Raw genomic sequence first — 27,162 nt, forward strand, 5'->3', positions numbered from 1 at the left:
GTTGGGATCACACTTGGGACTTTCTTGGGTATGTGAAGGGAGGGACTGTCACCTGCCTTTCTGTGCTCCTCCCTGGGTGTCTTCATATCCCTTCTTTCTCACTGGTCCCTTCTGTGCTTTTCCTCTCAGACACTGACTGTGTTTTGGATACAGAGCTGTACTACTCCTCCCAGCATGGCACACCCTTTCAGGGTGACCTCATCTCTCTTTATGGTTTTCATACACTGAGATCACACAGACGGAGCCTCTCCAATCTGTGTGTTAGCTGAGCAGTAATGTAAGAACAGACCAAAGTAATAACTATATAATGGAAATCAGTCGACATGTAAGACAAAGCACTGTGCATAGTTTATCTTGGAAAATGCCCCGGAAAAGCACCTGGAATTAGACACGGTCAAAGAAGATGCTCATTAGTGATGTGGGGACTGACACAAAATGATGAGGGACATTTCCGTCTCACCCTCTTTGGGTGGAGGAATAAGTCTACGTAACACTGGCACCCTCTCTATTGTGCCAAATGCGCTTGACTGGGTTTAGACAATTAAATGTATGGTATTTATCCAGGGGGTTCTGATGTTGCAGGACTTCTAACCCTTTACTTTTCAGCTTCAAACATATGCAGCCCATTCCATCTGGACATCTCTCCCATTTTGGTTAAGATTCATTTATTTAATGTGTGTGTGTGAGTGCCTGCACGTACGTGTGAATGTGCACCACCTATGTGCCTGGTGCCAGTGGAGGCCAGGTATCAGATTCCCTGGAACTGGAGGTACCAAAGGTTGTGAGTCTCCAGTGTGAGTGTTGGAAACCAAAGCAGGTCCTCTGCAAAAGCAGCCAGTGCTCTTAATCTTAGCCACAGCTGTTTCTTTAGGTGCCCCCTCCCGGAAACTCAAAATCAAGTGTTTCTGATTTCCCTTTAACTGGCTAGTTGTCCTGCATTGTTTCAGCATCTATGACTTGGTCAAATATTCCTCGCACCTCATCCCTTTGCCTCCTCATCCAAAGATTTGGGGGCCGGGCATAGTGCTGCACACCTTTAACACCAGCATTGGGGGACAGAGGCATACGGCAGAGGGCAGAGGCAGGCAGATCTCTGTGGGTTCCAGGCCAGCTTGGTCTACACAGTAAGTTCCAGAACAGCCAGAGCTACATAAGGGACAGATGGGAGAGACTTTAGGGCAAACTGATTGATCTGTGGGCCTAATATTACATTTGGCCTCCACTGGGTTTAGAGAAGAGAAATAAATTTGTGGACACTGTTTGGAAAAATAAGGAAGTTTCACATTTAAAATTCCAGTGTCTGCCGAGTGGTGGTGGGGCACACCTTTAATCCCAGTACACAGGAGGCAGACACAGGTGGATCTCTGTGAGTTCCAGACCATCGTGGTCTACAAGAGCTAGTTCCAGAATAGCCTCCAAAACTGCAGAGAAACCCTGTCTCGAAAAACCAGTAAATAAATAAATAAATATATATAATTCCAATATCTCATTCTTTTGAGAACTAGCTATTTGGTAACATGGTATCTATGCCCAAGCTCAGGCATGAGCTGCAAGAGAGGCTGGCCTGCACCCGGCACACACGGCAGGCAGGCACTACTAGAGGCGGCTGTGTTATTACACCAGCTTCAGTAGCCATTGTAATTGTGAACTTCCAATAATCTTTATACATATATACAAATCACAACTATTACATTAATATTATTTATTAATACCTTCCTCTAAAGCCGTTACCACTTTTGGGGGCCATTACAATAGTCTCCAAAGTAGTATTTCTTCTTGCTCATCAGGAGTAGCACCTACCAAAGCACTCGTGCTTTGCTAAGTGAGCAAGCTGGGGACCCTGACAGCAGGAGTGACTTAAAATATGTGTACAACAATGAGAAAATGCCACACCTTTGCTCAAGACCCTGCATAGCTCTGGTCCTGCAGTTGTGGTTCCTTCGTATCCCTGTTGCCCGTGATTGGTAACACTGCAGTTACTGGGGCTGGAGGCAGCTCAGCTGTTTAGAGCACTGGCTGCTTTCCAGAGGACCCAGGTTTGATTTCCAGTACACACATGGTAGCTCCAAAATCCCAAGGAGGGCTGGTGTCCTCTTCTGGTCTCCACAGTCACAGCGGACAAATGGTACAGAGATACACACATGTACATGCAGACAAAACACCCAAACATATGATAGAAAAAAAAAGCAATTCCTGTCCTTACCCAGACTGACTGCACCATAAGCATGCCCTTCGCCCCTCTGTGTGTGTGTGTGTGTGTGTGTGTGTGTGTGTGTGTGTGTGTGTGTGTGTCTGTCTGTGTGTGGGGTCATTCTTATGCTCTACACGTTGTAGCAACTCCCACCAGCAATTCTAATAAGTTCTAAATCTGTAAGAGGTAAAGCTCGAGACTGCTATGGATTTATTAGTTCTTCTTCTTTTTTTTTTTTTTTTCCTTTGGTTTTTCGAGACAGGGTTTCTCTGTGGCTTTGGATGCTGTCCTGGAACTAGTTCTTGTAGACCAGGCTGGTCTCGAACTCACAGAGATCCACCTGCCTCTGCCTCCCAAGTGCTGGGATTAAAGGCGTGTACCACCAATGCCCGGCGATTTATTAGTTCTTAAGAAGTTGCTTGTTCAACTGAACTTTTTTGTAAATTCTGCTATAATTTAAATATGCCTTGGCTTGTACAGATGGGATGTCCTTCCATAAAGAGTTTTAAGAATGTAGTTGATTTCTAGCTTCTTTGTTTCGAAAGTGTGGGTGATGTTAATGTGCCAGTGACTAACACCAACAGAGTAGCATTCATGGGAAAGAACTGAATAGCTCCAAAGACATCTTTCAGCTCCAACTTAGGGACCTTCCAGTGTTTCCTCTGAGGGCACAGGGAGACAAAGGCCCAATGTTCTCTCGAAAACCAGCATGTGTAAGTTAGTAGACATGAAGGCAGAGGCAGGCCCTGTGTGGAAGTGTGGCAACACGTGTGAGCCCCAAGAGCAAATTTCTAGTCTGTTCCAGAACTGGCCGGGAGAGGAAGCAACACATTCAAGCAGAGGCTTGCTTGTGGGAGTGCCTGCCTTTAATCCTAGCACTTGGGAGGAAGCAGCAGGATCTCTCTGAGTTACAGACCAGCTAGCACTACACAGTGAGATCCTCTCAAATAAAAAATAGGAAGAAAACAGTGGCAGCAGCAGAAACACCAATGGTTTCTCTCAAGACGAGTAAGACAATTCATATTTGTTGACATCCTCATCTCTCCTCCAGGCTGACTCTTCTAACAACAGCCACGCATAAGGGAAGCCTGGAGGTGCCACTCACTTGGTTTATGTTGATAATGATCTAGTGAAAGTTATTCAGAACAAATTTTTCAGCATTCTCAAATGTGTCTACTGAAGAACAGAGGTGTTAGATAAAATTTTTTTCCAGTTTACCAACAATTCTGCAACGTCAGGCAGAATAAAATACCTAGCTAGACTGAAGACATTACATTTATTATTTCCTCCTGTTCTAACACAATGACTGTTGAAAAAAAAATCACATTAATTTGAAAAGACGTATTTCGTTCAGGGCTTGTTTAATCTCCAGTAACTTTCCCATTCTGTTTGCAAATCAATCACAAAACACATTTTATACATTATTGTTCTGGTTATAGAAACTTCTGAGCCAACTGACATTGTTTTCACACAAAAGATGACTTTAAAAAATCTGTTGTCTTTTCTTGCAAATGGTGTTAAGTGATTGTTTAATCAGCTGTCAGTATATCCTGTGTACAGCCCAACATAAACACAACCCCATGTGTTATTCCTAATGAGGAAAACACAACCATGGTGAAGGAGCCAAAGTCATAGGTGGCCAGGCTCAGAACATAGATTGTTCATGGAACCTGTAACAGTCTACATGTACAAGGTCCTTTTGTTTGTTAATCCTTGTAAGCACAGACTATCAACCACTAGTGCACACAATGCTGCAAGGAATGAGTCAGTATCCTCTGGAGAAGCAAACAATGGAACACATTATGTAAATTCTATGAACTCCTTTTTTCTATTTTAAGAAATTGACTGACAAAGTTGGAAGGGTTAGGAAGTCTGAAGTCTACCACAGGGCAGCCTAACAACAATATTGCTGTCTTAAGTCATGTATTCATAGAGAAGGCCAGCAGTAACAGAATTCTGTGTAAGAAAATCTTATCTTTGAGGTTACCAACTTTTTTTTTTTGGTTTTTCTAAACAGGGTTTCCCTGTGTACTTTGGAGCCAACCCTGGCACTTGCTCTGTAGACCAGGCTGGCCTCAAACTCAGAGATCCACCTGCCTCTGCCTCCCGAGTGCTGGGATTAAAGGTGTGTACCACCATGCCTGGCTATTCTTAAAATCACTGCCTTCATTACAGAGGTCATTTTATACACGCTAATCACAGCCAGAAAGTGTCTTTATAGCCACTTCTGATGTCTGAAGAGACTAGGTACTGTGGCCTAACCAAGTTGATACATCAGAAGACATGTTAAATTATTAAACATAGATAGTATCCCAGAATACAAGGTCCATTTATCCAAATTACAGATAAGGTGACCAGATATCCACAGTTATTTATTGACTTGTGCAGAGAAACTGGGTGAATGTAAGGCTGAAGGCCTTGCACTGAGCTTGGAGATATTCATGTCACACTGCAAGGTTCCTTAGCAGTTCAAAGGTGATTAAGTTGCTTTGCTTACATTAGATATCGCAACAGTGAGTCACCAGATGACAGATGGACTGATCTGGAGTTGCAGGTTAGGAGATTCAGGTTTCTCAAAGTCCCACATGGAAGAAAAATCCTGAGAGCAAATGAAAAAACAATACCCCCACCCCTAACCCCGCCCCCAATGTAGTACTGGCTGGAGATGGGTAGTTCGCACGTGTTAAAATGCGCCTGCAGGGGCCAGGGATAGACAGCTTGTCAGTGGCATGCTTGCTGCTCTTGCAGAGGACCTGCGTTCAGTTCCTAGCACCTATATGGGGCAGTTCCGGGCCACCTGTAACCCCACTGTGAGAATCGGACATTCTCATTTGGCCTCCCTGAGCTGTACATACTGCCAAGCAGACTTATACCTGCATACATACAGAAAACTAAACCTTGCAGGTGGAGGGATGGTTCAGCCGTTGAGAGGGCTCACTTGTCTTGCAGAGGACCGGAGTTAGGTTCTTTGTGCCCACACAACCAGCTCATAATTACCTGTAACCCCAGTTCCAGGGGATCCAGTGTCCTCTTCTGCCCACATATATACACAATTAAAAGCGTATTTAAAACAGACCTGAGAAACTCAACACCTGCAGGACAGTCTGGATCTTGAGTACCTTCAAAAGTCCAAGTGTTGAAGGCTAGTTCTTAGCCCGTGGTGCTCTCGGGAGGTGGTGGAGCCTCTAAGTGTGGCCAGGTAGTGCTATTAGGTTGTTGGCAGCACGCCTGGAAGGGAATGTTGGAATTCCAGGCTTCTTTTTTCCTTCATCTCCCAGCCTCCATGAGATGAGCAGCATCCTTCGTCAGGTGTTTCCTGCCGTGAAGTACTTCTGTCATGGCTCCAAAGCAACAGGCCAAGCATTGTGGATCACAGTATGTGAAACCATGAGTCAAAATACCCTTCCTCCTAGAAGCTGGTATCTCAGGTGTTTCGTTACAGTGACAGATGCTAATAATCTCATTCCTTCAACGAGTGCCTATTTCCCTCAAGCTTGTGTAGATGTAGCAATTCTGGACCATGTATTGAAGAAAGGCAGTGACCTCTAAGGATGCTTATTTTTGGAGCCTGCTTACCATCCTGGGAGGAAATCCAGGCTACCTAAGGGAAAGAGTGTCATGAGCCAGCTGGGTTAAGGAAGAGGAGCCTCACAAACAGATGATCTGCTCCCATGGAGCCCTACTTACAGATCTGTGAGGAAGACAATCATTTTGATTAGGTTTCGGGGTGTCACTGCTTTGAAAGAAACTCAGCTATAGGGAGTTTGGTGAGGGTGTTCAAGCCACTGTTAATAGGATCATGCTAGGCAGGATAAGGTCAAAAGTGTATCAGAGTCTGGCATCTAGGTCCTTATCCTGATGCACAAGCTAGGAAGAGCGGAACCAGAATGCAGTTAAGCAGAGTAGTGCTGTAGACCTGGAGTGATTTAGATCAGATAAGCCCTGGCATCTTGGCTGTATGGGGGATGTGATGGCTCACACATGCTTGGAATCCCAGCACCCAGGAGGCTGGGGCAGCAAGATTCCAAGCTTCCAGTCAGCCTGGCTACATAGCCAGACACCTCAGTACATTTCTTTCCGGTTCTATAAAGAGCTAGATTTGATTCATGTTGGTCTGGAGTGATGCAGGAGGCTGCAGCAGGACGATCACTTCACCCAGGAATTCAAGACCAGCCTGGACAACAAAGGGAGACCTATCAACAGAGACAAGACAGGAGGAGGGCCCTCAGAGAATGGGAAAATACAAAATTCCCTTTGTTTCACAAAGCTAGTGAATACTCTAAGGGTGGACTAATGCAAATGAAGACTGGAAACTCAATTTAACATTTATGCTTAGGTTTGTATTTTCCCTCAAAGGAAGTTGAGTAGTTTTAAAAAGCAAATTGGAAAAAAGAGCATATTGTGCATTTGAGACTCCTAAAGAGATTACCTTCAGTGAAAGCATGAGACAGGCATAAGTATTTGCTCTTTGTCCATGACCGTCACCGTTGAACTTAGTCATTCATTTACTTAAGGCTTTTTCTCGTTCTGAGAATTTGGAATACAGCTAAATTCTTAAGATGGCACGCACTGTGTTGCCTTTGCCTCCTTCCCAAGGTCATTCCCTATTACTTTTCACCCAACTCCCTGGGCTCTGTCAGACGTGTTGAGCATCTTTTTGGTGTGTGAAATGCTAGACTTGGGGCTGGGGAGATTGCTTAGTCCGTAAGGTAATTGCGAGAACAAAGACCTGAATTTGATCCCCAGTAACCTTGCTTCTATTGTTTTTTTTTTTTTTTTTTTAAAGGGCGTTGGTGGCAATGTTGTAAGCCAAGGCTGGGGAGGCAGAGCCGGGAGGATCCCTGGGGCTCACAGGCAGTCTAGGGGCTGGGGGGAGAGGCGACCTCTGGGCTCTACCTGCTTACCTCACATTCTCCAAGATGCCTAGCATGTCTGTCTTGTACGTGATTTTTTCCTAGTAATGTTCTTTCTTCATTATTTTAACTGTAATTGTGTGCTTTGTTGTGAGAGGTTTAAAGGTTGCCTCGGACACAGAGAGAGACCACACTCCTATGTGAAGAGTTCTGGTCTCTGGATGGAAGCTGGAAGAGGAAAACGAGTAAAGCAACAGAAGGCAGAACAGATCAGCTTAAAAGAGAATCCCCAAAGATCATTTAGTGGACAATGACGTTCTTAATGCACCTAAATTATGTGACTTTTATACCCACGTTCTGTAGCGTCAGTGAATACGGAACCCGCGTTCTGCGGCGTCAGTGAATACGGAACCCCTGTTCTGTAACGTCAGTGAATACGGAAGCTGCGTTCTGTAACGTCAGTGAATACGGAAGCTGTGTTCTGTAGCGTCAGTGAATACGGAAGCTGTGTTCTGTAACGTCAGTGAATACGGAAGCTGTGTTCTGTAACGTCAGTGAATACGGAACCTGCGTTCTGTAGCGTCAGTGAATACGGAAGCTGTGTTCTGTAGCGTCAGTGAATACGGAAGCTGTGTTCTGTAACGTCAGTGAATACGGAACCTGCGTTCTGTAGCGTCAGTGAATACGGAAGCTGTGTTCTGTAGCGTCAGTGAATACGGAATCCGCGTTCTGCGGTGTCAGTGAATACGGAACCCGCGGTCTGTAGCGTCAGTGAATGCGGAAGCCGCGTTCTGCGGCGTCAGTGAATACGGAAGCTGTGTTCTGTAGCATCAGTGAATACGGAAGCTGTGTAGCGTCAGTGAATACGGAACCCGCGTTCTGCGGCGTCAGTGAATACGGAAGCTGTGTTCTGTAACGTCAGTGAATACGGAAGCTGTGTTCTGCGGCGTCAGTGAATACGGAAGCCGTGTTCTGTAGCGTCAGTGAATACGGAAGCTGTGTTCTGTGGCGTCAGTGAATACGGAAGCTGTGTAGCGTCAGTGAATACGGAACCCGCGTTCTGTGGCGTCAGTGAATACGGAATCCGCGTTCTGCGGCGTCAGTGAATACGGAAGCTGTGTTCTGTAACGTCAGTGAATACGGAAGCTGTGTTCTGTGGCGTCAGTGAATACGGAAGCTGTGTTCTGCGGCGTCAGTGAATACGGAAGCTGTGTTCTGTAGCGTCAGTGAATACGGAAGCTGTGTTCTGTGGCGTCAGTGAATACGGAAGCTGTGTAGCGTCAGTGAATACGGAAGCTGTGTTCTGTAACGTCAGTGAATACGGAAGCTGTGTTCTGTGGCGTCAGTGAATACGGAAGCTGTGTTCTGTAGCGTCAGTGAATACGGAAGCTGTGTTCTGCGGCGTCAGTGAATACGGAAGCTGTGTTCTGTAACGTCAGTGAATACGGAAGCTGTGTTCTGCGGCGTCAGTGAATACGGAAGCTGTGTTCTGTAACGTCAGTGAATACGGAAGCTGTGTTCTGTGGCGTCAGTGAATACGGAAGCTGTGTTCTGCGGCGTCAGTGAATACGGAAGCTGTGTTCTGTAGCGTCAGTGAATACGGAAGCTGTGTTCTGTGGCGTCAGTGAATACGGAAGCTGTGTAGCGTCAGTGAATACGGAAGCTGTGTTCTGTAACGTCAGTGAATACGGAAGCTGTGTTCTGTGGCGTCAGTGAATACGGAAGCTGTGTTCTGTAGCGTCAGTGAATACGGAAGCTGTGTTCTGCGGCGTCAGTGAATACGGAAGCTGTGTTCTGTAACGTCAGTGAATACGGAAGCTGTGTTCTGTGGCGTCAGTGAATACGGAAGCTGTGTTCTGTAGCGTCAGTGAATACGGAAGCTGTGTTCTGCGGCGTCAGTGAATACGGAAGCTGTGTTCTGTAACGTCAGTGAATACGGAAGCTGTGTTCTGCGGCGTCAGTGAATACGGAAGCTGTGTTCTGTAACGTCAGTGAATACGGAACCTGCGTTCTGTAGCGTCAGTGAATACGGAAGCTGTGTTCTGTAGCGTCAGTGAATACGGAAGCTGTGTTCTGTAACGTCAGTGAATACGGAAGCTGTGTTCTGTGGCGTCAGTGAATACGGAAGCTGTGTTCTGCGGCGTCAGTGAATACGGAAGCTGTGTTCTGTAGCGTCAGTGAATACGGAAGCTGTGTTCTGTGGCGTCAGTGAATACGGAAGCTGTGTAGCGTCAGTGAATACGGAAGCTGTGTTCTGTAACGTCAGTGAATACGGAAGCTGTGTTCTGTGGCGTCAGTGAATACGGAAGCTGTGTTCTGTAGCGTCAGTGAATACGGAAGCTGTGTTCTGCGGCGTCAGTGAATACGGAAGCTGTGTTCTGTAACGTCAGTGAATACGGAAGCTGTGTTCTGCGGCGTCAGTGAATACGGAAGCTGTGTTCTGTAACGTCAGTGAATACGGAAGCTGTGTTCTGTGGCGTCAGTGAATACGGAAGCTGTGTTCTGCGGCGTCAGTGAATACGGAAGCTGTGTTCTGTAGCGTCAGTGAATACGGAAGCTGTGTTCTGTGGCGTCAGTGAATACGGAAGCTGTGTAGCGTCAGTGAATACGGAAGCTGTGTTCTGTAACGTCAGTGAATACGGAAGCTGTGTTCTGTGGCGTCAGTGAATACGGAAGCTGTGTTCTGTAGCGTCAGTGAATACGGAAGCTGTGTTCTGCGGCGTCAGTGAATACGGAAGCTGTGTTCTGTAACGTCAGTGAATACGGAAGCTGTGTTCTGCGGCGTCAGTGAATACGGAAGCTGTGTTCTGTAACGTCAGTGAATACGGAAGCTGTGTTCTGCGGCGTCAGTGAATACGGAAGCCGTGTTCTGTAACGTCAGTGAATACGGAAGCTGTGTTCTGTAGCGTCAGTGAATACGGAAGCTGTGTTCTGCGGCGTCAGTGAATACGGAAGCTGTGTTCTGTAACGTCAGTGAATACGGAAGCTGTGTAGCGTCAGTGAATACGGAAGCTGTGTTCTGTAACGTCAGTGAATACGGAAGCTCTGTGGCGTCAGTGAATACGGAAGCTGTGTTCTGTAACGTCAGTGAATATGGAAGCTGTGTAGCGTCAGTGAATACGGAAGCTGTGTTCTGTGGCGTCAGTGAATACGGAAGCTGTGTTCTGTAACGTCAGTGAATACGGAAGCTGTGTTCTGTAACGTAGTGAATATGGAAGCTGTGTAGCGTCAGTGAATACGGAAGCTGTGTTCTGTGGCGTCAGTGAATACGGAAGCTGTGTTCTGTAACGTCAGTGAATACGGAAGCTGTGTAGCGTCAGTGAATACGGAAGCTGTGTTCTGCGGCGTCAGTGAATACGGAAGCTGTGTAGCGTCAGTGAATACGGAACCCGCGTTCTGCGGCGTCAGTGAATACTGAAGCTGTGTTCCAGGAGCCTCGAGCAAGATCTCTGTCAGCCTATGCACATACATGTCACATGCTCCTGTTTACAGTACTCTACTTTGGATTTTAGAATCATGTTTAAGCTTCAATCATGTTAACAGGAGAAGGCAGTTCTTGCTCACAGGCCCTTATTTAAAAACCTCTGCAAAATTTAGAGGGAACTTAAAACAGTTGAAATTATTAGTAACACAATTCTGAAAGTGGAGAAAAGTCACAACGGTTTATGAATTTGAACGAGCTCAATCAAGCACCAGGAACTGGGTACAAAGACGGTGCTTTTTAAATCACAATGTACACCCCTTTCTGGGTAATCAGTAGTTTTGTTTCTTTAAAAAGCTGTTCTTGGATTTCAAACGGCAAGACCACTTTGAATTGGCTGATGGACTAGAAACTCTCAATTAAGATGTAGGCTGCAGCAGACACTCTGTCAGGCTCTGCTCTGGATGCTGCGGCTTCGGCTTCTCTGATCTCTCCTCACTAGAAGACAATAGACTTTTCAGGCCTCCTTTTAAACATCTCACTCCCCTCCCCAAGCAGATACTCATTTAACTGGCTCTTCCTGCCCGGAAGCCAGCCCAATTTATTTTCTATGTCAATGCCAGAAGTTCTTTTTTGAAGTTTCATCCTTCAATACCTCTATTCTTCTGTCTGTGGTGGCAACTTCTCTGTCCACAACCGGCTTAATCTCCCTCTTGTTCTAAAATAGCAATAACCACCGAGGATCACTGGCACATTCACCAAGACCTGGGCTGTCAAATCGCAGGCCCCTGCATCACTGCAGATGATCACAAGCAGAGCACCCTTTGCCAGGGTCTCTTACATTACTTGGTGAGCCAAGTCATACAGGTTCGTATTCATTGTCTTACTGACTCTAAAAAGACTTAATTTTAGAAGTTACATGACAAAAGAGGGCGGATAGATTAATAATCACTTCACATTGTTTGCAATTAAAAGCTATTAAGTTCCAAATAATAGTCATTTTTTGTATTTTTGGCTTCAAAAGGAGCTTATATGAAAAAGGAATGCATTGAGAAACAGGACAGGACAAACCAGAATAATTTTAAATTCCATTTTTGAAAGTTTTTATTTGTATTTTGGTCCTACAAGTGAACATTCTTAAATGGAACTTTTCTGTAAGAATATTTAAAAACATAAAAATCTGCCAATTATCAGATCTACACAAATCCTTAACAAAGGTTTTCTGTGTAATCCTCATTAATGCAAACCTTTATGAGTTTACATTCTTACTGTATATTTTCAATCTGTCCCATAATAATAAGGCTACAAAAATTTCATGTGGCACAAATACTTCTACTAAAAAGAAAGCTGGGCAATACAAAAGATGTGAGGGTCTCCAAGGAGCAGGCTCGTTGCTGAGGTCCAATCATCTTACTGTTTTGTGGTTTTCTGTTGCTTTCAAAGGAGCACACAGCAAAGGAGGTGTCTCCTTTATTAACTTCTCTTATTGAAGATTCTGTTGTTTATAAAACTGGGCCAATTATCAGAAGCTATTATTTGCATAATTAGCCAGAAGCCGATTACAAAGCAATGTCATTAGTGGTATCAACAAGTGCAGAACAGAAATTTCTAAGAAATGGGTGTGCTCAGAACATTAGTGACATACATGAAATGACTGACCATTCTCTATCTCTGTGATAGCCCGTCTGACAGTAAGAGAAGAACAAGGAGGCAAGCTTTATATGCGTTGCAGCTTCTCGCTGAGAAACTCTTCCACGCTGTCTGTGTTCCACTTGAGGATGCTCAGCTCTTCTGCAATGTTCCCGTTGTCGTCCAAAAGCTTTAGGACAGGGTCTGAACCTCGAACATACTACAAAGACAGAGATATCATCATTTCCTGTTTACAAGGAGGCTTTTTACTCTCAACTAACACCAAAATGGCTCAACTGTACTAACAATTTTAACAGCTTTTAATAATACATTACAATCATCAGGAAGTGTTTTCCAGAAAAGACTTGAATGTGATTTCAAAAACTCTTAAGAATTAAGAAAACTACATGTTACTTCCCAGGAGAGAATTATCTGCTGGATAATTTAATTGGGATTTTAAAGCCTATTACTGAATACGGCAAGTTTTATTATAGATAAGGCTCTCCCAAATCCAGTGAACTTAACACTTAATGGTAGTGACAGACAAATGCAGAACAATTTATGACAATTATCTTTTTCCAAATTATGTGGAACTACAACTAAAATGTAGCGGTGGTAAGCAAGGTACTTATTTCCTGCTACTATGCTTGTGTTTATAGGGATTTACTCCTTCATTTTTGTGTGGCTGTGTATGCAGTGTTTTCAGAGGCCAGAAGAGGACACTGAATTGTGGAGGTGAGTGGCCACGCTCGTGTTGTGAACTGAACTTGGGTCCTCTGTGAGAGCAGCTAGTGTCCCTAACTGCTGAGCCACTACTCTCCTACCTATAAGCTTCAGTGTTTAAAGGGTTAACTCTAGCCATGGGGGGAGGGGTTCCCACTCGCCATCTTTTTATTTTCTGTGGTGCTAGAGCCTGCACATTAAGCACTTAGCTTACTCCCAAGTACCAGTGGGCATTTAGACTAAAGTCAATGCTAATGACACTGAGAACAATACCTACACACTTCTGACGAGGCTACTACATAAACTGTTTCTAAGATTTTTAAATGTTTATTTCAAGTTATTCATTGTCCAACAAAAATCCAGATAGGTTAGACAGACTAATTCAGTTATGAAATTTCTCAACAAAATCATTAGTGACTCACACCAATAATGTGTACGAGAGGCTAGGACTGCAGAATGCTTAGCATTTGCAAGGCTGGTATAACATCTGAAAATTAATTAATACAACCTCTTACTATAAACAGATAGTAAAACCATAGCAACAGATACACAAAAAGTATTTGACAAAAACAACCAAAACACCAAAAACAAAACAAAACAGCCCACCAAGCAAACCATAAATCCCACCCCAAACTCCCAAACAAATGGCAGAGACATTAACCACAAAATGGCTTCTGGGGCCAGGGACGAACGAGCACTGACTGCTGGTGCAAGCGCAGGTGCCTGCTCGGCTTCCTCAGAACACAGCCATACAATTGTAACTACAGACTCCAAGCCCAGTTCCAAGTGAGGGCAAACAGTTTACTGAGGCTCACGTTTGTATTTATTGTCTTACTGGCTTTAAAAACAGATTTAATTGTAAATATTACATGACAATAACTGTGGGTAAGATTAATGGCCAATCTCTATTGCCAACAGTAAGAATAAGACAGTCAAGCCATATTTTATATGAACTATGAAAACCTGCACCACAAAACAGCATTTTTTAGAAGAACCCAAACCAGGGAGAACAGGGTCAAAGTCTATTAAACATCTGACTCAGCATTTTTGGTAAATCACAAACTAGTCTCTAAAAATTTCTAGTAAGTTAATCCGTCCCACCATGTCCCCTTACCTTGATCTGTAGACCCCTGAACAGTTTGGGCTTATCGCTTCTGACAAAAGCTTAAAGGAAAAAAAAAAGAAGAAGATTCAAATGGGTCACCAAGCTAGCTATCAAGATTAAATACAATATGTTGAATGAAACCAAGTACGTTCTAGGTGAGAACTAAGGAAATTTAAGGAGATGATGAACAAATGTAGAGCTATCCCTATCTAAATGCTTAAGACATTGTTTCAAATTGAACAGTAGCCCAGACTCCAACAGTAGTTTTGTGGGCTTGACAGAATGATAGCACAGTTCAGCTGTCACCAGCTGTGGCAGTACAAAAGAAATACGAGGAGAAATCAGTTTACCTACACGTGATCCCCAATCCCAGAACAGAAACACCTGTAAGAATCTTCCAGCGACGGAGTTACAAAGAGAATCAGGATGGTGGTAGTGGTGGGGATATGCACACTTGAGGGTTGTGCTTATGTGGATTAGTTGATGGGACAGTGTCAAATACTAAGAAAAAAACCAGGAACCTACATCACCTTATATTACAGATGGAGTAAGAATTTAAATTTGCAAAGATATTTACTGGATTTACTATGTTCCAGGCAGCAAAGGTATATAAAATATATATAATCCTTACCCTTAGTAAATTTATAATCTGGTAAAGAAGACATTAAACAAATAACCCCCCTAAACTGTGATTAAGTAACTATAAAGGAGGGGCTTGGAACATTATCAAATGTATAATATAAAGAACTTAATGAATATGAAATATAAAACTCTTCTCTTATGCATGGCCCTAAAGGAAACGTTTTTACAGATGTGTTTACATAAACACAGGAATTTCAGGGCAGCAGGACATTGCCATTAACAAAACTCGAGTAAAAATGAAAAAAAAATAGGTAAAAACTGTTAACACACAAAAAGAGATCTTATTAATAAAGAAATAAAAACCCATATAGATGGAAAATAAAAATGAATGAAGCCAATAAACACCATATTGTAGATTACCTGATTGGCTCATCCTATATGCATGCCTGGCAAAACACCACCTTACACTTAACACACTTCCAGCTATTCAGGCCACTTTTTCAGCTATGTAAGAAACTACTATGGGAAAAAGACTATTTAAAATCTTTCCTACACACCAAGCAGAGCTGTCAGCACACTTAATAATTTCCATTCATTCAAATGCCTTTTAATGGGCTGGACTGAGTGAACAGACTTAAAAGGAATGCCATGGTGAATCACTAATGATCAATCCCAGTAGGGTTTCTGCTAAACATAGACCCAGAAGCATAATTCTGAAAGAGGCGAATATTGTAGCAGCAAGCCACGCTGTACAGGCAGTAAATGATGCTTTTAACAGTTATTTGAGATATATATACACATTGTATTGCACAGACTACACAACATCATGGGTTCTTTAATGCCATGAAGGCTACAATTTTCTTAGACCACCAAGAAATAAAGATAAAGGAAAGGGACCCATAAAAAGTGTCACATTAAGTGAACTGAGTCAGCCTCAGGACAAACAACATCGTTGGCTTTCTCTTTCATTTTGTAGGAAATATACAACTGAGTCTGGGAGTGGGGAGACATATGGGGATGGAGACATGCTCAAAGTATGTCATATACATGTATGAAAATGTTACCCAGCCCAGTGCTGCGTGCAATGAAAATGGAAACAAAACAAAACCGTGTAGCTGGGTTGAGATTCAATTGCCAGCACCAAGGCAATTGTTCAATGCAAAGGATCAAAGCCAGCAAGACCTCAGGCTAGTGCTCTACCTCAGGGTAGCCACTCTACCACTAAGATATACCTCAGCCCAAATGCTATTATTACATTAACAATAGGTAATAAGCACTTTGAGTTGAAAGATTTCATTATGTTGGAGTGACAAAGATATGGCAATAAAAATGAAAGAAAGAACTGAAAATTTAAAAATCAACTTGAAGATAAAACGGTGCCTTTCTTTAACATAAATAAAGATGCCAAAAGGACTTTTTCCTATTCTCATGTAAAACAATTTATTACTAAATCTGACATTTTGTAACAGATAAAACAGTCCCACATGCTTTGATGGAGAAAGTAAACTGGAAAAGTACATTAAAATGCGTGCTCAGAGGCCTAGGGACACAGCTCAGCAGTAGAATGTTGGCGTAGTAGCGTGTGGAAGGTCCTGGGCCCCATTGTTAGCACAGACCCCCGATGGGGAATGCGCTTCTGTGTAGATGATTGTCTTACTGGTTGATAAATAAAGTACTGTTGGCCAATAGGAAAACAAGATAGGGGGGACTAGGAGTCAAGGAGGATTCTGGGAAAAGTAGGAGAAAGCACAGAGTCACCATGTGAGCCCGGGAAGACAAGACGCTTACCGCTGGCGTCCGGTAAGTCTAATAAAATACACAGATTTATGATAATTAAGACTGAGCTAACAGATGAGAATTCTAGTCATTGGCCAAGCAGCATTTGTACTTAATATAAGTCTCTGTCTGTTACTTGGGACCTTAACGCGGCAGTGGGCGGAACTTGGACGGCCTGGTGGAAAGCGCCCACATGGCAAAAGGGCTCGGGCAGCTTGGTGGAAAGACTTATTGTTATAGACCCCCCCCCCAAAGACAGCTAAAAAACTTAACTTTTAAAATATAAGGGATATACTAGTTGCCTCATTTCTGATTCCTACCTGGGGTCAGCAAGCCCAGTTTGTAATTTATAATAAAATTTACAAAGTAATGGAGGGCAACTGAAAAACTCTATAGGAATTTAAATATGGGTGTGTGCAGCTATAAGCGTGATGCTGGGAGGGGGTGCAAGAGAACCTTGAGTTCAACTCGGGGTGTGCATAGCTGTAAGCACAGTATTTAGGAGGCTGAGTCTGTGCCAAAAATCCAAACAGATTTTAGGGACACAAAAAGAACCGTCTGTACTTCAACTTACAAGAAAGCTAGCCGTGGTGGCACACGCTTGTGACTCTAGCTCCACAGGCTCACACAGGCTCCCTCACTTGAGCATGCAGCCTGCTGATACTGTGAGACCTGAGCCAAAGCACCAACCAAAACCAAGAAGGAACTGCTTTGATAAGGAGTCCGTTTCAGAAAGCTCATTTTCTTTTTTCTCTTTCCTTTCTGGTGACTTTGAGACAGGGTCCCACTGTGTACCCCTGGCTGTCCTGAAACTCATTTTGTAGATCAGGCTGGCTCTATTTCCCAAGTGGTGGGATTAAAATCGTGTGTCACCGTGCCCTGACTGCTCATAAAGCTGATTTTCAAGGTAAACATGCAAGGCTTCCGGAGATGCGAGGCTCATCAGTTTGATGTTAATGGCAAGAACAGACTTGGACAATTATTTCTTAACATATTTGTCACTAAAATGCCCTGTGATGACACACACAGAATGATTCTCTAATGCATCCCTAAGTCCTGTGGTCATTAATTCTCCTCTTGCTGGTTTGTGACACTGTACAGGCCTACTTAATGCAATGTTCTGTAACTTCCTCTAAAAAACATACTAGAATGTGTTACTGAAAAGAATTCTATTTCTATCTGCTGAAAGAAAATCTACCCTAAATTTACACCTGACAAGAGTATCTTTCTAAAGAAAGACTCACTTCAGGCTCTGTTTTAAATCTAACTTTCATGTTGTGTTTGTTTATAGTAAATAACCTGGTCGGCATAGTTTTCTATTAAAACTCCCCCTCTGGAAAAAAGAATGCAGAACATTCCTATACTGCTACAGGGTGTACTCCTGAACATCCACAGTCCTGGGAATGTTGAGTGAAATGAATTGTTCTTGCAAATGAATTTTCAATGGTTGCTACATACCTTGGACTTGAGGGAACCGCCCCAATTTTCATCCACAGACTTCAAGGATAGCGCCTGCATACAGCTGTGAAATGAAAACCAGGAAACTTACAAATTGGAACAGATTTATGGAACCGGGGTGATCCTCAGGGGAGAGAGCACTGCCAAGCTCGTGTGTGACTCTGGGTTTTGACTCAGGCAGGATTGTGAAGTAGCACCATAGTGCAAGCTTTAGAGTAAAGCAGGCATACAGAACTCCTACAAAACACGCCAGCGCACGGGAAAAACGGTACAGTTCCAGGCCAAGGAGGGGCCAAGCTAGAGCTGAGGGGCCCGATAACCAACGGTTTCAGTTACCCATGCCAACTGCAAATTCCAGAAATAAATGCTTGAAATTGAAATGTTTGGGCGGCATGCTGAAATACTACTCTGTCCTACACAGAACATGAAATGGCTTTTTTGGTGTATCCATGCTATATATGCTACCTGTCCACAAGCCTGGTTAAAAAATATTACTGAGCTAGGTGGTGGTACATGCCTTTAATGCCAGCATTTGGGAGGCAGAGATAGGTAAATCTCTGAGTTCGAGGCCAGCCTGGTCTACAGAGAAACTCTGTCTCAAAAAAACAAAACAAAACCCCAAAACCAAAAAAAAAAAACAACCCAAAACCAAACAACAACAACAACAACAACAACAACAACAACAACAACAACAACAACAGCAAAACCAAAGACTACTATTACTGGTAGTTCAGACTTGCCTGTGCATTTCTACATTAGTGACTCTCAGACTGTGTCCCTCATAGGAAGACCAGGTGCCAATACCGTATTCAGAACGGCAGAGGAGCTTCAGCTGTGCTGGCAACGGACAGAGGCATTGAGGGAGCGTGATGATGAAATTCAACAAGCTGCTTCGGGGAGGTCTTTAGATTGTTTTCAATATCACGTAACCAATAGTGGCTTAATATTAAGCAAAATTCAGCATTCAAGTTTTCAGACATGTTTATTTATGTGTATCTGTCTGAGTGTCTGTCACATATATGTAGGGGGCCGTGGAGACCAGAAAAGAACATCAGAGCCCCAGGATGTGGGAGCTGGGAATCAAACTCAGATCCTCTGACGAGCAGCCAGTGCTCTTACCTCTCCAGCCTTCCACCATCTCTGAAAAGTAATTATTATAAGAAGTACTGTGTAAAATCAGAAAAACTAGTAAAAATCTCCTTACAAAAGACTTACACAAATAATTTTCTTGATGAAACTCAACTGAAACACTCAGCAGTCAACTGTTTTTATAGCTACAGAAGTTGCCCCTTCTCTTTGGAGTAAAAACTCATATGCAAATCAGTGCTGTGAATTCAGATGAGACACAGCCAATGGCAAAGATCACTTTTTTTGTAGCAGCCAAAGCCTAACCATTCTTTTCAAAGATTTATTTTGTGTACATAAGTGTTCTGTCTAGTTTTGTGTCAACTTGACACAAGCTAGATTCATTCCGGAAGAACCCTATTTGCGGAAATGTCCCCATCAGACTGTCCTGTGGGCAAGCCTGTGGTGCATTTACTTGATGACAGATGTAGGAAGGCCAGTGCACTAAGGGCAATGCCACTCTTGGACTGGTGATTTTGGTACTCTAGGAAGGCAGGCAGAGCAAGCCACCAGGAGCAAGTCAGTCAGCAGCACCATCCCATGACCTCTGCATCAGTTCTTGCTTGCAGGTTCCGACCTTAACTTTCTTCAGTGATGGACTTCGGTATGGAAGTATAAGCAAAATAAATCCATTCCTCCACAAGTTGCTTTTAATTATGGTGTTTTACCACAACAACAGAAAGTCTAAAACAGTTGGCAGGGATGTATGTATGCTATGTATGTCCCTAGTGTTCTCAGAGATCAGATTCCCAGAACTGAAGTCATGGATGGTTATGAGCCACCATGTAGGTGCTGGGGATCGAACCTGGGACCTCTGCAAGAGCAGTAAGCGCTCTTAACCACTGAGCCATCTCTCCACCCCCCTGACTATTCTCTTCATAGGCAAGGATACTCTTAGGAATATGAAGGCCCTAAAAAACAGACAGCAAATTTAAGAATATAATACATCTATTTTATTTCTTCTTAGCTTGTAGATTTATTTTTATGGCTGACTAAGAATCAAACATGGATTTTACTTTTAAGGTTCTAAACCAGTATTTCTTATTTTTTAAAAAAGAAATTAGGTACAAAGTAGAAATATGGCAACCACCTTTGTTTGATACAACAAAAGATAACTAACCTTTTGGTGATGCTGGGCAATATTAAAAGTTTTTATGGGGGCTGGAGAGATGGCTCAGTGATTAAGAGCACTGGCTACTCATTCAGAGTTCCTGAGTTCAATTCCCAGCAATTTCACAGTGGCAAACAACCATCTATAATAGGATCTGATGCCCCCTTATGGCATACAGGTATACATGCAAAGCACCCATACATAAAATATAAATAAATAAAAATTTATAAAAGGTTCTTGTGTTTTGGGTTATTTCAGGCTCTTGAGACTCTGAGGGCCTCTGTATAAGCTATTTGAGGATTCTGAAAGCACTGATGCATTTTGGGTGGAGAATTCTGATGATCTCTGGTTCTTTCAAGCAATAAAAACATTAGAGATTAATGTTTTTATTAACACTGATTAACTTTATAAAATGTATTAAAAAACCCACAAAGATTTGCCTAATGCTGGTTAGAAATCTAGGCCATATTACCAGCAAGACAGTCAGGAAAGGAGCATCAAAGCCCTGGGGAGACAGCACTCTACACTGTCAGCATATCTGTTGTCAAGGGGTGGTTAAGATGGAGGAGCAGCTAAAGCAACTGCACCTGTATAGCTGCTATGGGAAACACAACATGATCACCATGACTTGAGACTTTACTTCTGAGCGTTTAATCAAAGGTGAATGGTTATTTGTACATTGATTATAGCAGCTCTACTTACAAGAACCAAATGAGGGAGGTGGCTCAAGTATCTGTGGACGGATAGGACATGAGGGAAATGTGAGTACATACAGTAGACTATTACTCAGCTTTCAAAAGAAACTCTAATATAGTTGACAACAAGAATAAGCCTTGAAAACATTTTTTTTGAAGGCAGGCACAAAAGAAAAATACCACACGAATTATGAAAAACAGTGAAATTCAGAGATGCAAGGCTGACCAGCATCCCGGCTACAGGTGGGGATGTCACCGTTTGACAGGTATTGTTTGTGGGGGGTCCTGAGTCTCGGGGGATGAGAACAGGAGACGATCTTCACCAGCGTCACATCTGACAGAGGGCTGATCTCCAAAATGTACAAAGAACTCAAGAAACTAAACCTCAAACTACCAAACAATCCAATTAAAAAATGGGGTACAGATCTAAACAGAATTATCAGCAGAACAATCTCAAATGTCAGAAAGACACATAAGGAAATGTTCAACATCCTTAGTCATCAGGGAAATGCAAATCAAAACCACTCTGAGATTCCATCTTACACTGATCAGAATGGCTAATTCAAAAACACCAATGACAGCTTATGCTGGAGAGGATGTGGAGAAAGGCAACACTCTTCCATTGTTGGTGGGAGTGCAAACTTGAACAGCTGCTGTGGAAATCAGCATAGCTTTAAAGCATTGTAAATGTATTATTGTCTGAACTGCACACTTAAAAACGGCGACCTTACATATACTTTACTCCAATTAAAAAAAAAAAGATTGTATTAAAATTCAACCACTACAACAGTTTTTTTCTTTTTTTGTGACCCTTCAGCAGTTTTTGGTGGAGATTACATTAGCTTATTTAAGACATTTCTCCACACTGATGCTTCCCAGTATATGCCATATCATGGTATGAGTGGAAGCTGTCAGTGTATGGAATGCATGAGGAAAGTACTTATAAAAGACAAGTGTGTGTGTGTGTGTGTGTGTGTGTGGGGGGGGGGTTAGCTCATTCCCAGCCCACTGTGCTGTCACAAGGGCAGAAGGACTCAGTACCCAGCACACCAGGAATTGATTCACAGAAAGCATTCTAGGACACAAAACATTGGCCCTCTCACAATTTTAGAAAATTATTTAATGAACACAGGATGTGATGTTTTCAAGGAAAACCTCCAGTGTTTCCTAGACATGTGTCCACAGAGATCCACTCTTAACAAAATGTACTACAAACACCCCACTACCTCGAGTGGGTTGAAAATGCCCCATGTTGACTTCCTCCAGAACCACACATATACTTGTGTGGTAAAGGTAGTAAAAGGTCATTGAACATAGTTAAATACTTATTTCACCATCTAACTAAAATACTTCCAGGGAAACAAAAGAAAATGCAACTCAAAATTGTACCCACTAAGATCAAATTCTTGAGCTGAGAGGTGGTGGCTCATGACTTTAATCACAGCACACAGGAGGCAGAGGCAGGTGGATCTCTGAGTTCCAGGTCAGTCAAGAATAGCTAAGGATACACAGAGAAACACCTTGTCTCAAAACAACCAAAGAAACTGACCAGGTGGTGGCAGCACACGCCTTTAATCCCAGCACTTGGGAGGCAGAGGCAGGCGGATCTCTTTGAGTTTGAGACCAGCCTGGTCTACAAGAGCTAGTTCCAGGACAGCCTCCTAAGCCACAGAGAAACCCTGTCTTGAATCCCCCCCCCCCAAAAAAAAATTCTAAAGGCATCAGTTTCTATCACTAGTTGGCATTTTATTTATGAATCTATAATGTTTATGGAAAGATTTTTATTCAATGGCAAATAATTTACTATAGTTTATAGTAAATGTTAAATGTTGTATAAGCATCTTTAGCATCATACAAATTCACACACAATGAAATATAAGCTGCATGACGATGATAGGCATTCTTGCAGAAAGACAACTAAGAAAAAAAATGCAATTATCCTTCCTATGCTCACTTGACCCATCTCACGTTACAATTTTTTTGACATGTTTCATAGTATAAAATATTAGGAAAAGCCTCACATATAGTAAAAGGCCGTAATCTTTATTTTGTATTGAAGTAAGGGAGGAGTGATAATATGAACAAAGGAGTCAAGACCATGCTGCGGAATCCCATGGAATTAGCTGACACGAGCTAGTGAGAGATCACTGACTTAGGTCTGACAAATGGGGAAACTGCTTAAGACTGAACTAGACTCCCTTAATATAGGTGAAAATAGTGTGACTGGGACAATATATGTCTGGGGCCACTTGCAGTGGATCTATCTCTAATGCACAAACTGACTCAGTGGAGCCCATTGACTATATGGAGAGATACCATGCTCAGCCTAGACACAGGGTGTGGGGTGGAGAGGTGCCTTGGTCCTGCCTCAAGGAGATGATGGGACAGACTTAGTAGACTTCCTACCCTCTCTGGGGAGCACATGGGAGGTGGGGGGGTGGAGGAGTGGGAGAGAGAAGGGAGAACTGGGATTGGAATGTAAAAATAAATTAATGAAAAATTTTTAAAAAAATATGTAAACTATATCTGTTGATACACACCAAGGGAGAGAAGCTGGGTTATCATCTTAGTAAACTAAGTAGGCAAAGAGACTTCCTTCCACACCTTTAAATAACTATGTACATCTGAATTATCTGCAGGTCCTTCCTCTTTAAGGAAGCTCGTGGGTTTAAAGCACTCCATACCAAGCAGACCCTGTCTTTCCCTTTCCATGTCTTCAGCCATGCAAGGAGATTGAGAAGCTAACATTTACCTTAAGTCAGCTCCAAAGGAGGGGTTGTCAAAAATGAGAAAATCAATATTCCACTAAAATGCTCAATAAAAATAACACAAAATGTTTCCTCATCATTGCATTTTAACTGTGAAAGCGATGGAGGAAGGGGCTAGTTTCCTTCAATACTGTGATGAGTAGGACTTGTGGAAACAAAGAACAGAAACTGCCTGTAAATGTACAAGAGTATGTAATGGGCTAATTTTGATTATATGAACTCAACAGAAGCCAGAGCCACCACTGCCTCAGGCATGTCTTTGGGAGGAATGGATTTGGTTAACTGAGGGGGGAAAAGACAGCTTACAATGTGGGTGAGATTGGTTCATAGCTGGGGTCTTGCGCTGCATGAAAAGACTAGCTGAGCACTGTCATTGCGTCTATCTGCTTCCTAATGTAGGTGCTGAGCAGCTGCCTCTTCAGTTCTGTGAGCATGACTTCACCATGAAGACTACGTTCAAACTACAAGCCCTTCGTCCTAACTGGCCTTTGTAGGTATTTGGTCACAGCATATGACAAGATCACTGTCACAACGAGGCGTTCAGGTGGAACTTGGTTTAACAGACATTCCTCCTATACAACTGAGCAAGTACAAGTGCTCTAATATTGTGACCTACAACAGTGTGCTCAATTCTCCTGACATTAGGAAATATCACCCCAGGAACAGAAGTACCTTGAGAAAATGAGAATATGGTCACCCCATTTACTGATCTCAAAACTCCAGAAACATTAGTGTATATGACTTGGATCTTGAAAAATTTAAGTAGTTTTTCAGTGACAACAATTAGCTCTTGGCAATAAGTTAAAATATTTTAGAAAATGGTAAATCGTTCTTCATATTACTCGTAATATAAAGAAAAATGACTTTTGCCTCTTAAATTTTTAAAAATACAATCCATTTCCCATTAGCTTGAAGAATTGAAAAATCAGCGAAGAGAACCTGAAGTAAGGAAGCTGCAGTCTATGGCAGCAGAGGGGCCTGAAAAAAGCCCACTTGCGTGTTGTGCTGTCACCTTCTCCATAGTTAACACTGCTGCATCCAAAGTGACAATCGATCACAAAGATTACCTGCACCTAAAACAACGCAAATATCCAGGAGATGTGTTGTGCTTACAGCACCCATCTCACCAAGTTTATTTATTTATTTTTTTTAAGAAACCAATGCACCTGGAATAATATTCTAAAAAAAAAAAAGTCCAAAAAAAAAAAATAAGAAACCAAAATCTGACTGCATCACATTCTCCACAAGACACATTTAAACAGTTTGCTGTTGGTTCTCCCACTGGCTACTTCCACATGGCTGCATCCAAATACAGGAAAAAATATTTAACACAATTTCACTATATGATCCAACCATTGGGCTTAAAGCTGGTACTTGAGGCTCTTCAGTAGTTGGTATTCCTTGTCATGCGCTTCTATGGTAGGTTAATCCAACACTGAGAGACCTATCAAGTTCCTTCTTCTAGTTTTTCTTTTTAGTTTTTTTTTTTTTTTCTATTTAGTTGTTACCTCCCTAACTCCAGAAACTATGTTTTCGCCCAGTTATGCAAGTCCATTTTCCACTATTTCTTATTCTTCGAGGGGTTTATTTTGGCACCCAGAGCCCTCTCCAAGAAGAAACATTTAGCATGTAAATGCAAAGGTAATTAGGTAAGAGTCTAAGGTAGCTGTGCTTGGGAAAGGCAGATTCAATTACTTCAAGGCAGCAAGTGGCTCTCAATCTATGTGTGGCCTGACCTCTTTGCGGGTTGACCAACCCTTTCAAAAGAGTGACATATCCCATACCCTACATATCAGATGTTTATATTACGATTCATAACTAGTAAAATTACAGTTATGAAGTAGCAACTCAAACAATTTTACGGTTGGGGGTCACCACAACATTAAAGGGTCACAACATGAGGTTGAGAACACTGCTCTAAGGGTTTCCTTTTCTTAACCGGTACAAGCTCAACTATGATACTTTGAATAGTATGCTTAGAGAACTAACCTTAATTTATTAAGCTCTTAAAAGACTGCATCTACTTCCCATATTAAAGACATGTGTAAAAACAAATATTTCAGTTCAAATAAACAGCTATAAAATAAACGTCAAAACTTTGTTGAACATATATATGTAAATGAACCTGTTCACTCGTTAGTTCTGTGATCTTAGGACAGGATGATATTATAGAAACCAAGTTACTTAAAGTAGTTCGAGATGAGGTCTCAGTACACAGCCCTGGCTGGGTTTGAACTCAAAGTCCATGTCTCTCTGCAGGTACTGCCTACATCTTAAAGTTCCTGGAAGAGTGCTTTCATATAGTAACAAGTTAACAAATACAAGTGGCCATTATTGTAAGTATCTATTTGCACCACTAGTTAGTCCTGTGCTAGACAAGTAGAGGTTTTAGGAATGGTTACACTGGATCTGAACTGTTGCCAAGAACTGCTTGTATTTAAAAACTCCTTTGACAAGAACACTTTTGTGTTACACTTAGAATCATCTGCTGAAGATATTTACATTCTGTTTCCTTTGAAGACATCAGTTTTGTAGAGGCTCTGGATGCCAGAAAAGTGAGAAGGCTATTTTAAGCAGCATGAAATGTCTTTAGTGATTGCAATGTCATGCACAGTTAGCTTGGCTTCCTCTTCAGCATTCTGTGTTACACAGTAGCAGCATTGTGTCTCTGACAGCTTAGTGCTTAAGCTTGTCACCTAGACAATGCCGTTCAAATGGACTTCTGAATCATGCTGAAATTGGCTACAGTTGATATTTCCTTATAAATTTAAAAGAAGTATTGGGGGGAACGGCTAGAGGAGAAACTGGTTGGGAGGTAATATATAAGAGAAGAATAAAAACTATTATTTTCATGCCCCCTTTTCCAATTCCAATTAATAAAAATTATGTCTTTTATTTAAAACCTTTTGTTTGGACTTTAGCTAAAAGTTAAAAACAGGTAATATATTTTTCAAAACCACTGAATTAATGGGAGTCATAGTCTGTGGTAAACGGAAAGATAAATGTTTGATAATTTTAAATAAAAACTAGTAATGGAATTCTATTAGCTGGTCTTGTTAACTGAAGGACCAAGGAGACCTTAAGAAGCTCATTCTGGCCTTTCATGTTTAAGTCATTTGATGTTTTACAGAGACTGTGCATCAGGAATTACTGTTGACAGTTTCAAGATGACATCAAACTATTGTGGTTTAGAACTTTGGGTTCAGTAGTCAAACTGAGATGGATCAGAGCCTGGCACCAGAAAACCCCAGAACTTTGGGCAGGTGAGCTCTAATTGCTTTGTTTGTTAAAACAAAAGTACATTACAGGCTTCTTCTGAGGGTTAAACCAACAGTGCAGAGAAATACACAAGACACAACTAGTATAAACACTCAAGTGGGATTACAACAAGACTGAAGAACCTAGCCCAGTCAGTCAGCCAGGAAAGAGAAAGGGGCTGGGGGAGGGGAGACAAAACTTCAGTTCTCCCAAAAGACTATCATAAATGCAGAAGGGGATTTATATTTTATATTGACTGTGGCCTGTTTGAGATGCATGTAAATCTCAAGGTAGACTATGTACATAACTGGTGAATTGGTATTAGTCCAATCACAAAAGCATAGCAAAGCAGAAAGAACAGGGCATTCTACTACATTTGTAAACATTTACTGTACAAAATATTAAAGTACAATGCAATAAAAATAGCAGAAGAGAAACATTTTAATTGCTGTTCTATCATTTGCAGA

The 27,162-nt window shown here is 42.1% G+C and overlaps 1 protein-coding gene across 1 annotated transcript in view; it reads right to left on the reverse strand.

Moving 5' to 3' along the window:
• Positions 1-11,544: 11,544 nt before the first annotated feature.
• The window catches only part of Selenof (selenoprotein F), a 33,348-nt gene continuing 17,730 nt past the window's right edge, over positions 11,545-27,162 (reverse strand). Inside the window, 3 exon segments of the mRNA NM_001256866.1 lie at positions 11,545-12,314; positions 13,932-13,981; positions 17,739-17,802. Of these exon segments, the coding sequence (NP_001243795.1) occupies positions 12,183-12,314; positions 13,932-13,981; positions 17,739-17,802 (246 nt within the window). The 3' untranslated portion in view covers positions 11,545-12,182.

This window comes from Cricetulus griseus, assembly GCF_003668045.3.
Source record: "Cricetulus griseus strain 17A/GY chromosome 1 unlocalized genomic scaffold, alternate assembly CriGri-PICRH-1.0 chr1_0, whole genome shotgun sequence".
In the NCBI taxonomy this organism is placed as follows: domain Eukaryota; kingdom Metazoa; phylum Chordata; class Mammalia; order Rodentia; family Cricetidae; genus Cricetulus; species Cricetulus griseus.